General features: G+C 42.3%; 1 protein-coding gene across 1 annotated transcript in view; it reads right to left on the reverse strand.

The window, feature by feature from the left end:
* Positions 1-12,444, reverse strand: part of LOC124789240 (solute carrier family 22 member 7-like) — a 63,674-nt gene that overhangs the window by 23,350 nt on the left and 27,880 nt on the right. Inside the window, exon 3 of the mRNA XM_047256535.1 lies at positions 1,221-1,407. Within this exon, the coding sequence (XP_047112491.1) occupies positions 1,221-1,407 (187 nt within the window). The remainder of the gene's footprint in view (positions 1-1,220; positions 1,408-12,444) is intronic.

Genomic DNA, 12,444 nt, shown 5'->3' on the forward strand with positions numbered 1-12,444 from the left:
TTCTTTGTGTTTTGATTTATCGTGTGCCAATAAAATATTACGTAGTGAAAGTAAATGGTGTTTTCTGTGTTATAACACCCGCCATACCAGTAATTACCACATCTCAATACATTTATATTTATTACTTCTTTACTACTAACTCTATTCACAACACATTTAGCAGACAGTATCAACATGTGTCTCTGAAAGTATATACAAAATTGTATCATTGTAAGACCCATAGTTCAAAAGATTTGAGGGAAGGAGCAGATGGACAGAGTTGGGGAGGAGGTGCTGAACATAGAAAGAAAGAGGAGGAGAAGGCAGGGCGGGGGGGGGGGGGAAGGGGGGGGGGAGGAAATGGACATATGAATGAAAGGGGATGAGATGGACAGAGAGAGGGAGAGGAGGAAGAGATGGACAGAGAGAGAGGCAGGAGTTGGATGGAGAGTGGTGAATGAAGGAGGTGGACAGAGAGAAGGGGAAGGAGGGAATGGACAGGGGAAGGGATAGTGGAGGCGGATAGAAAGAGGAGGATGGATGAGTGGACTAATAGAAATGAAATAAATACGTACCAGGGTACTGATCTGTTGTCGAATATAAATTTAAATGTTGGGGATTTTTTCTGAAGATCTTTGCCTGGAGAGTATCCTACGATGATGCAAACGGTGGACGAGGAGTAGTTTGAAGGGGAAGAAAATGAAAGCTTGTGAAATGTGGGGATACAAAGGCATATTGAAGATTACATGGATAGATATAACACCTGATGAAGTGGTACTGAATCAAAATAGGTAGAAAGTATTTTATGGCACAATTTGATTAAAAAAATGGACCAGGTTATAGGACAGAGCCTGAGACATCAAGGAATCATTAGTTTGGTAATGGAAGAAAGTGCAGAACAAAATTGAAGAGAGAGAGAAAGGACTTATTACAGTAAACAGGTTCAAATGGGTGTAGGAAGCAGAAGTTGTGCAGACATAAGGACGCCTGCATAGGATGGACTCGCGTGGAGAGCTGCATCAAACCAGTCTTCGGATCATAACAATAGCGACATTGCTGAAATTCCTGTGAAGTTAAATGTGTGATGTGATATTTCAGATTTTCTGAGATTTATCAATGGTGTGCATCCAGATGATCATCAGAGTAGTTTTTTCCATTTTAGAGCAATATTTGGGAAACAGTAACTCATCTGAATGCCTGGAAGTGCACCATTAAGAAATGTGTGATGCTTTGGCACTCACCGACAGCCAATAAAGACTCCTCCATTGGCCCGGCCGCACCAGAGACGAGTGACTCTGCTAGGATGAAGAGCGGCAGCACGTGCGGAGCGAGCATGACCAGCAGCCTGCTGACCACGTGGGCTGACAGGCACAGCAGCTGCTGGGGGCGTCGGCCGTACCTGTCGGCAGCAAGAGTCATCTGAACCACCTGTGTAAGCATTTGACAACACAAAGACAGAAAAAACCACAACACCAAAAATATAATTAATGAGGAGTAATGAAATTTTGGAAATATATTTGTGTACATAGCACATTTAACTGATTAACACTACAGGATCACAAGTTAATGTAAGTGCGAGATAAGCCGTTCCAAGTGTGAAATGCTGATACATTAATCAGTGGTGTAATCAACAGACTCTTGAATGCAAGCATGCAAATGTGCACGAATTGTGTTGTACAGGTGCCAGATGTAAGTTTGTGGGATGGAGTTCCAGGCCTGTTACATTCAGTCGGTCTGTGCAGGGATGGTTACTGCTGTTTGTGGTTGACGGATGATGTCTCGCATGTGCTCGACTGGAGACAGATCTGGTGATCAAGTAAGGGAAGGCAACACGTCAACACTCTGTAGAGCATGTTGGGTTACAGCAGTGGTTTGTGGGTGAGCATTATCCTGTTGGAAAACACCCCGTGGAATGCTGTTCGTGAATGGGAGCACAATAAATCACCAGACGGAAATACAAATTAGAAGTCAGGGTGTGTGGGATAACCACGAGAGTGCTCCTGCTGTCATACAAAATCGCCCTCTAGACTTTAACATCAGCTGTAGGTCCAGTGTGTCTTTCATGCAAGCAGGTTGGTTGCAGGCCTCTACTGGTCTCCTTGTGTCCAACACACTGGCCCCACTGGCACGAAGGCAGAACCAGCTGTCATCAAAAAACACAACAGACCTCCACCCTTCCTTTCAACGAGCTCTCACTTGACACCACTGAAGTTGCAGATAGCATTGGTTTGGGATCAACGCAATGCATGCTGCATAGCGTCTGAGTCCAATTTGTAACAGTTCATTGTGTCACTGTGGTGCCAGCTGCTGCCGCAGATGTAGTACGGTGTGCCAGAGCCATACACTGGTCTTCCTCCTCGGTAGTGTCACGTCGTCATCTGGAGCCCCGTCTTCTTACAAGTTTACGTTCTCGTGACCACTGCTGCTAGCAGTAATGTACAGTGGCTACACTCCTGCCAAGTCTTTCTCCAATACCGCAGCTTCTTGTAACCGTATTACACGACCTTGTTCAAACTCAGTGGACTGTTGATAATGGTGTCTTCATTGTCTTGAAGGCATTATTGTCAAAAATCAACTCACCACATTCAATCTCAGAGTCTCAAAGGTAAATAATGATCACTATGATTACAGCACATATTTAAAGTGAACTTGAATTTGCGTCCTCATACTACTAGTGCCATTCTTATGCAACTATCATAAAATTTTAACAGACGTGTGAAACACGCCTACTACTTTTTGTTTATGTCACAAAACTTCTTGCTAGTGCAATATTTTTTTTTTCCGCAGTGTACAACTGGTAGATACAATCATTAATCATATGATTATAATTTATAAAGAAAATATCCTATTTATATGTTGATTGACCAAACAGTGTGGGATAATATAGTTGTATAAGGTTTACTCATGATGCTGAACAGAGAATGAGAGTCTTAGTGAACACAGTTGTGTAGTTATCATCTATTTGGCAAAACCTTTTTAAGAAGACTGAAGAAGAACTGAAACCAACCATAATTCACAGCCCACTTAATCAAACCTACGTTTACACTTTTATTTTGTCACGGCAGAGTAGGTAGCGGTGTGCCCATCTGCACTGGTCACAATACTTGCAGAATTTTCATTAATTTTCTCAAGAACTACAGCTGGCAATGCACCTAGCTGGCAAACGTTGCCCGCATGTTGTTGCCAAAGCCTTCCTAGGCACCGATGATTAAGAACAGAAGGTGAGGATGAAAAGGGTGCACCACGAGTAGCAACACGGGAAGTGATCTATCAGATAGCCAGATATCATAGGGAACCGCAGATCATTAGCAGGAAAGGTGCTAAAAAAATGGCTCTGAGCACTATGGGATTTAACTTCTGAGGTCATCAGTCCCCTAGAACTTAGAACTGCTTAAACCTAACTAACCTAAGGACATCACACACATCCATGCCCGAGGCAGGATTCGAACCTGCGACCACAGCGGTCGCACGGTTCCAGACTGTAGCGCCTAGAACCGCTCGGCCACTCCGGCCGGCTGAAAGGTGCTACAGAATGCAAAAATATGTTGTTAAAGTAGTCATGATTTTAAAGTTAACAAACTGCTACTGCTGTGAAATATGCAAGGCAGAATTTGTCGATCTTGTCAGTTATGTTTTTTTAGAGTTAATGTGTAAGTAACTCAGTAGTACTAAAGGGTTACTAGAATGGCTATGGTTATATATGAAACCACACCAGGCAGTATGGTGTTTGAGACTGCTGACTATTAGTAATGTACGTTATTTGTCTTGTGTCAATGCTTTGCCTTTATAACGGCTTAACTCTGCTGTGAACAAATTCTGTGAGGTGTCTAAACATCTGTGGAGGAATGGCATGCGATTCGTCCTCAAGAGCCAAAACCAGAGAAGGAAGTAATGTTGGATGCTGGGGGTCTAGAGCCTAAAACACTCAAGACAAGCCACAAATGCAGATATACGTCACATCACAGCAAAAGTAATCCAAGCATTGCTATGTCCAATTGGACCTGTATGACATCCACTGAAAGAGAACTTACCAACCAACAAATACATAAAAATCAGAATGGAGGGACGTTTGTTCAGTCACTTTCACTGCTTTATTATTAATTGTCACACAGCCCATTGTCAAATCAAGGCTCTTTATTAGCTTGAAAACTCATCACAAAGGTGTTCCACTGGGTTCAAATCAGGACACTGTGTAGACCAGTCTATTTCAGGAATGTTATTGTGCATAACCATTGCCTTACAGACGATGTTTTATGACAGGGTCCATCAACTGTAAACTGTTCCTTAACTGTAGGAAATGCACAATGGTGTAAAATATGTTCATATCCATCTGAATCTAGTGGTTTCTTAAGCACAACAAGGAGACCACACTCTTTCCATAAAAGGCGTCACCTCACTGTAACACCACCTGCTTCGTGCGTTATGGTTGGCAGTTAACGTTCTTCATACATTCGCCATATCCAGACATTTGCATCAGAATGCCACAGTATATAGTATGATTCATCACTCCAAATCACTTGCTTCCGGTCATCCACTGCTCAATGACACACCTCTTTACACCACCTCAAGTTTCACTTAATACTGACTACAGGAATGTATGGATTATTAGGACCTGCCTGACCATTGTACCCCATTCTTTTTAACTCCCTACACACAGTCATTGTGCTAGCCGGACAGCTGGTACACTTCAGAACTCGTGAATTATTCCTTCTGCTGATTTCATGCGATTCGTAGTGCTCAATGGTCCTTGGCCCTCAGTACAGGTCTGCCTGGTGTTGGTTTAGCTGTGTATGTTCCTTCGCATTTCCACTTCACAGTTGACTGTGGTAGCTTAGAAGGACTGAAATGTCCCTCATGGATTTGTTACAGATGTCATTCACTGACTGGACCGTGATCGAAGTCACCGAGCCCTCCCCTTACAGACTCATCTGCTGTTACTGTTTCTCTACTGACAACACGATACAGCTAGCCGTACTTTATACTGGAGGCCCACCTCTCGTGACATCTAGTCATCAATTTTGTATTATGTGGAGGTGTTCAGATAATTTTATTCAGAAAGAGTATGTTGGAAAGCGGGTTTAGACTGGGCATCGGAGAATTTGGGCTTACCTCTGTACCAGCAGAAAAATGCTCTTGTTATAACAAAAGAGACAAGTATATTCCTCTTTAAAAGACTCTCACAGCAAAGTTGGGAACCAGCTGCCACAATCCTCATTCTGCCTTCCTCACAAAAAATTTTGGCATGCAAACATTTTGCGCCTCTTTGACATGGAACATTCTGAATCCTTTTACCCCATTTCTCTTTGTATTTAAGTTAAGCCTTTGTAGTCCCATCTCGCTCTCACTCTCACTGTCTATATAAACATGTCTCTCTCCAATTGTCTCCTTTTTCTCCCACTAATTTACAACATATCCCATTGCCAATGTCTCCTCTCTCTCTTTCACTGCCTCTTTTTGTCTTTCTTCCCAACTACTTCTGTCTCCACCATATCTCGACAGCTCAAAAAGTTCTGGGGGGGGGGGGGGGGGGGGGAGAGAGACAGACAGACAGACAGAGAGGCAGAGAGGGAGAAGAGAGAGAGAGAGAGAGGGCTTCAACTTACTTTTCCCCATGCAACCACATGCTTAAAATTTTGGTACAGTATGTACCTTTCCCTACACCTGCTTGTTAAAGGTCACCAGTCTGAGAGGGTGTAGACCCCCCCCCCACCCCCCCACCCCCCCACCCCCTCCCAAGCCTATGTATGGACGGACCTCACTTAACTGTATTTTTCATTTCCACTGTCTCATCTCTCTTTTTCTCCAACTACATCTATCTCAACCCATCTCTCTTTCTCTCTTACTGCCACTGCCTCTTACTGACCAGTATTATCTCCTCTCTTTAACACCCACTGTTACTGTCTTTATCAGTCTCTCTTTCTCTTTCCTTGCCACATTTTCTCTCCCACCATCAATGTCTCATCCCTCTTTCTCTCCAACTGGCATTGTCTCCTCTCTCTTTCGGTGTCCCCATCTCTCTCTGCTATTGTCATTCAGCACAAAAAGCGCGAATATGTTCGTATGCCAAAATTTTTAGTGAGAAATGTCTGAGGCAGTTGGTTTCCCAGTTTTCCTCTTTTTAAGAGGAAAATATTCACCTTTTTTGTGCTCAGGCAGGAAATTTTTCCGCTGGTTCCCATCTTTCCCTGCTACAGCAGTATATGCAACTTACATAAAATGAATTCTGTAGGTCAGTGATGTTCTGACAGTTTATTTCTATAGTTCCACACATTTACATACTTTGACACATATTAAAAGTAATTAAGTATGCAGAATATAAGGTTAACCCAAAATTGTTTGCTTTACATTTTTTCTTAATAATTTGCTCATTGATCAAAATTCGTCGAAAATGCCCAGCTTATGATTTGCATTGTACAAGAGTAAAAAAGTTATTAGAAATATTTTAATGAATTTTCTGTCTTTCCAGTTTTAAATAATTTTGGCAGTCATTTTAAGTTCTTTTTAATCATGTTAAGACCTTCTTTAGCCTATTTTTTGAATCTACTGTACCACCCTGGGCATATCTGTAGAGGTGAGAAGTGCCCATTATACAGGGGCTGCACGTCATGAAGTTTTATTAGTGAAAAAATGCTGATCAAAAACATCATGTTTGGTGGCATCTGCACCCTTGCGATGACCCTTAAACTCTTGCCACGTATTCATTGCGTCAGTGAAAATGACATTTATGCTCCAAACTGGATATTACATAAGTACAGTAACTTTGAACCTCTTCTCCTCGGTAAGGGATAATGATATAAAAGAAAGTTTTGATATTCCTTGAGAATACTATCTTAAGAATATATGGTAAAAATTTTGGTGACCTGCCACAAATAGAAATTATTATAAGCCGCCTAAGGCCCACCCTATGCCACACGTAATTCTAAAGGGCAACTGATTTGCAAAAGTACCTTGGCTGGAGGAAGTGTGAAATGTTTTAACATTGATCTTGTGCTATAGGATAGCTGCACTGTAGCCACTGTTCCAATAGTCATACAAATGGCCGCTAGGCCAAGGGCTATGAAAACACCTGACCTATTATTTCTGTGATCAATAGAACCTGAGATATGACCCTTTGAAAAATTGCACTTTTGCACACAGTTTTCTGGAACATGTTGGTAATGATATAGTATGGAGAATAAGAACCTGACAGTAAAGTCAGAGAGGGTGGGAAAAGTCGAATGAATCAAAATTTTCCAGATGACCACAGGTCAGAAGTGCAGTGTTGTGGGGATGCAGCCATAAAACAATAGCTTTAACTCACTTGCTCCAGTTAATACCAGTCACGCTAAAAAGTCTGATACTAACTGTATGATTTCAGCAGAACAAGCAACATTTAAATTCCTGTACATGTCTGATTATGTGAAATGCAAAATTTTCTGTAGTGCCTACAGTGTAAAACTACACTATTAAAGTAGGCTAAAAGTCGTATATTGAAACTGATTTCTGAAGCTAGTAAGCAAACTACAGCAGCATGTGAGGCAGACAAAACCACATGGCTAGACATAACCGAACACGTTCACTTGATGGAAACACTTTCGTACTCCATTCACTGGGCGGCTGTCATTTTATAGCTGTAGTCACACAATAGTGCTTTTCTGACCTATAAAAAGGTAAAATTCCGTGTTCTGGCTCTGGACAGGACAATTTGGCTCAAGTGACCGCCGTGTCATCCTCTGCCATTGGTGTAATTGGATGCTATATGGAGGAACGTGTGGCCAGCACATCTCTCTTCGGGTTGCTAGACCTTGGAACTGCTACTTAATCAGTTGAGTAGCTCTGCAGTAGGCCTCAAGAGGTTGAGTGCATCCTGTACCAGTCCTCCCACCAACAAAAAATCCCTGTCAGTACTAGGAATCGAACCCAATTCCTCAGCAGTGCTCACCACTCAGATATGCAGGCAGACATTCCCAACTTAGGGTTATTTGAAATATGTCAGTGGGTTAGACAGCTCTACCCTGGTCTGAACTTATTATTAGGTTTTTGTCCTCCACAGTGTACAGTGAAATATTTGTATTCAGAATAGTTTATTATTCTCGTTAAGTGGTGAATTATGTACAGAACTTTGCAAAGTTCAGATAATTTACATTGTTACAATATATTATGAATGCTTTTCAATTCTTGATGATTGATAGGTAACAGAACTACATGACACCATGGTATCGAACGTTCTTTTTACAGGCACTGAACTAGTATCACACCTATGTATTTACTTCATGTAGCGTTCCAAGACTCAGTTTCCTGCAGGTAGTCTGTTCAGTGGAACCTTAAGCTACATATCTATAAATACAAGTTGCTTCTCACAAGAAACAGCAACCACTCACTGTTAATAATGATTTTGATTTACAGAAATAGTGCCACTATCAATTGTGATCGACTGGTTTACCTTCAGTTGGCTGTTCCTTTTTTGACTACATTTGTTGTTGTTTACGCAAGGTGTTGGCTGTTTTTCCCCCCTTGTGGCGAAAGTTCCTTGGGGTGGTGGTGCCCTATAGCAAAAACCGATGTGAGGAATGATCTATTTAACTGTAATTGTAGCCAATAACAAATGAAAACAATGTAAACCTATCTTAGAGATAAAACTGGATTAGTTGAAGGTTACTTACATTGGAATTACTGCATTATTATGTTGCACTGTTGACTGATTGTGATCACAAAATAGTAAAAGGTACATAAAACATTATTTTGATGTATACAAGAGCCATTTCACAACTTCTGCCCAGACTGCATGTGCATCTGTAACAGAATCGCTCCCACGCGTTAAGAAAAAGTTGTGAGCCAGGCTTTCAACTAACGTCACATGTTTTCATAATTTGTGTTTTGATGAGATATTATGATTTGAATCGGTTACACGATAAATCAGTGTAATCTAAATGCCGTAGATTCAACTAAATACCTACGTATTACAATTACGAACAACTTAAATTGGAAAGAACACATAGAAAATACTGTGGGAAAGGCTAACCAAAGACTGAGTGTTATTGGCAGGACACTGAGAAAATGTAACAGACCTACTAAGGAGACTGCTCACACAACGTTTGTCCATCCTCTTTTAGAATACTGCTGCGCGGTGTGGGATCCTTACCAGATCGGACTGATGGAGTACATCGAAAAAGTTCAAAGAAAGACAGCATGTTTTGTATTATCGTGAAATATGGGAGAGAGTGTCACAGAAATGATACAGGATTTGGGCTGGAAATCATTAGAAGAAAGATGTTTTTTGTTGCGATGGAATCTTCTCACGAACTTCCAATCACCAACATTCTCCCCCGAATGAGAAAATATTTTGTTGACACTGACCTACATAGGGAGGAACGCTGACCACGATAAAATAAGGGAAATCAGAGCTTGTGCGGAAAGATATAGATGTTCATTCTTTCCGCGCACTATACTAGATAGGAATAATAGAGAATTGTGAAGGTGGTTCGATGAACCCTCTGCCAGGTACTTAAATGTGATTTGCTGAGTATCCATGTAGATATAGATGTAGATGAAATAGAGGGAGAAAATGAAACAGGTAGTGACTAGCAGTCTTACATAAAAATTGAACGCTGCGGGGAAAACCATGCACTGAAATGCCTGAACACACCAGGTCCTGTCATCTTCACTGGCCTGGTTGCCCTTTCTTGATGACATCCATGCATGTCTATTTGGTCCATTCACTCATCCCTGTTCTCAGTTCCCAGCAGACCTAGGGTTTTATGTGGCTCCCTCGGTGCCACCATGCTTCGGCCCCATTTCCATGTCTAGGTCTCCGGTGCTGGCACCCGTTCCTCGATTTGTCATCCTGCCCACGTGATGCCTCCCCCCTTCAGGACATACTTGTTCTCCAGGATGGTTCTACCATCTCTCCTTTGAGGAAGATGGGATGCTGCACCCTCAGCTGTTGCCAGCGTCCATACAGTGAGATGCCTCTACCAGCTCCTCCTTACGAAAGAGAGATGCCGCATCTTGTTTGTCGCCTGTGACCCAGCCACCAAACACAAAACAGCAATGTGTTGCTGGTTGCCACACTACCAATGTGTCAGCAACACAATAATGGAGGCCATGCCCCAGCAGCCACCATGGTACCAGGGGGCATTATGCTTGTCATACACAGCACAGCTACTGCTGGCACCATCTTGCCTCCATCACTCGCATGCCACCACCACCACATTTTCCTGTAATTTTTCTATGGGATGGCTTTTTAGGATGCCACCTGCTCAGTATCCATTGACATGACAACACTGCTCATGGTTTCTCTCAGCTTAACTCTGACCACCAAACAGTTCCTCAGAGTTCTATGTTCCAATTGCACAGTACACACTGGGCTTTAGTGCAGCCTTGCCTGTGACCTGCCAGTTATAGTGCACTGCCTAACGACCGTTTCCAAATCGCCCAGTCATTGTGAGTGCATCAGTCATGGACTATTTTCATATGTGAACATTTTCGACTACATCAGAGTCATTCTATTACAACAAACTAAGCACTGCTTAGTGACTATGATAGTATACATGGAGGTGGCTGTTACTGTAAGCGTTCATAATAATAAATAAAATTCCACTGCTCTTTGACTGCCTGGATGCATCTATTTGTTAGTAGCATGCATCACATATCACGACATATCAGAAGCAAAATTGCAAAAGGAGCAAACATGTCTGACTCTTCATTGTTCAGAATTATAACTAAGAAACTACTGCGAAGTCGCTGCAAAATGGGTTCCTCATCATCTGAGTAAAGAGCAAAAAAGCAAATGTCAAGAAAATCGTACAAAAATTGCTTCAGTGTTGTGAGATAGAGGAAGATTAGTTTTAAATAAGATTTTTGCCACAGGTGAAACAAGTATTCAAGATTTTGAGGCAGAATTGAAATATCAGTCCTCTCAATGGAAACATCCTGGCTCTCTCATTGGCCAGATAATGCCTATGCCAACAGTTCCAAGGCAACCTAATACTGATTATAGGTTATGGCAAGAATGAACTAATAGCAACAGACAGAATACCCCAGGTAACAATTGTAGGAGGCCAATACTACATGGACTTTCTTCAAAATGTTTCATGGTCAATGATTTCCCTAAGACAACTGAAATTTTCGCAGTTGAAGTCCACATTCTACATGTTGAGGAAAAGTCTTCCACATTAACCCTACAGTCCTAACACTAACCTGTGAGACTCAGTTCGTTTCCAGAACTCAAGAAAGCGGTATGTTGATAGAGACAATAAAAACACACACAAATTTCAAGCTTTCGCAACCCAAGGTTGCTTCATCAGGAAAGAGGGAAGGGGAGGGAAAGACGAAAGGATGTGGGTTTTAAGGGAGAGGGTAAGGAGTCATTCCAATCCCGGGAGCGGAAAGACTTACCTTAGGGGGAAAAAAGGACAGGTATACACTTGCGCACACACACACACACACACACACACACACACACACACACACACACATATCCATCCGCACATATACAGACACCAGACATCACCAATTTTTCCCATGTGGAATGTTTCCTCTCTCTCTCTCTCTCTCTCTCTCTCTCTCTCTATATATATATATATATATATATATATATATATATATATATATAAAGAAACATTCCACATGGGAAAAATATATTAAAAACAAAGATTCCATGACTTACCAAACGAGAAAGCGCTGGTAGATAGGCACAATAAAAAAAACACACAAACACACACACACAAAATTTCAAGCTTTCGCAACCAACGGTTGCATCGTCAGGAAAGAGGGAAGGAGAGGGAAAGATGAAAGGATATGGGTTTTAAGGGAAAGGGTAAGGAGTCATTCCAATCCTGTGAGCAGAAAAACTTACCTTGGGGGAAAAAAGGACAGGTCTACACTCGCACACACACACATATCCATCCGCACATATACAGACACAAGCAGACATATTAAAGGCAAAGAGTTTGGGCAGAGATGTCGGTCGAGGCGGAAGTGCAGAGGCAAAGATGTTGTAGAATGACAGGCGAGGTATGAGTGGTGGCAACTTGAAATTAGCGGAGAATGAGGCCTGGTGGATAACGGGAAGAGAGGATATATTGAAGGGCAAGTTCCCATCTCCAGAGTTCGGATAGGTTGGTGTTAGTGGGAAGTAACCAGATAACCTGGACGGTGCAACACTGTGCCAAGATGTGCTGGCCATGCACCAAGGCATGTTTACCCACAGGGTGATCCTCATTACCAACAAACACTGTCTGCCTGTGTCCATTCATGCGAATGGACAATTTGTTGCTGGTCATTCCCACATAGAAAGCGTCACAGTGTAGGCAGGTCAGTTGGTAAATCACGTGGGTGCTTTCACACGTGGCTCTGCCTTTGATCGTGTACACCTTCCGGGTTACAGGACTGGAGTAGGTGGTGGTAGGAGGGTGCATGGGACAGGTTTTACACCAGGGGCAGTTACAAGGGTAGGAGCCAGAGGGTAGGGAAGGTGGTTTGGAG

The sequence above is a fragment of the Schistocerca piceifrons genome, chromosome 3, assembly GCF_021461385.2.
Source record: "Schistocerca piceifrons isolate TAMUIC-IGC-003096 chromosome 3, iqSchPice1.1, whole genome shotgun sequence".
In the NCBI taxonomy this organism is placed as follows: Eukaryota; Metazoa; Arthropoda; class Insecta; order Orthoptera; family Acrididae; genus Schistocerca; species Schistocerca piceifrons.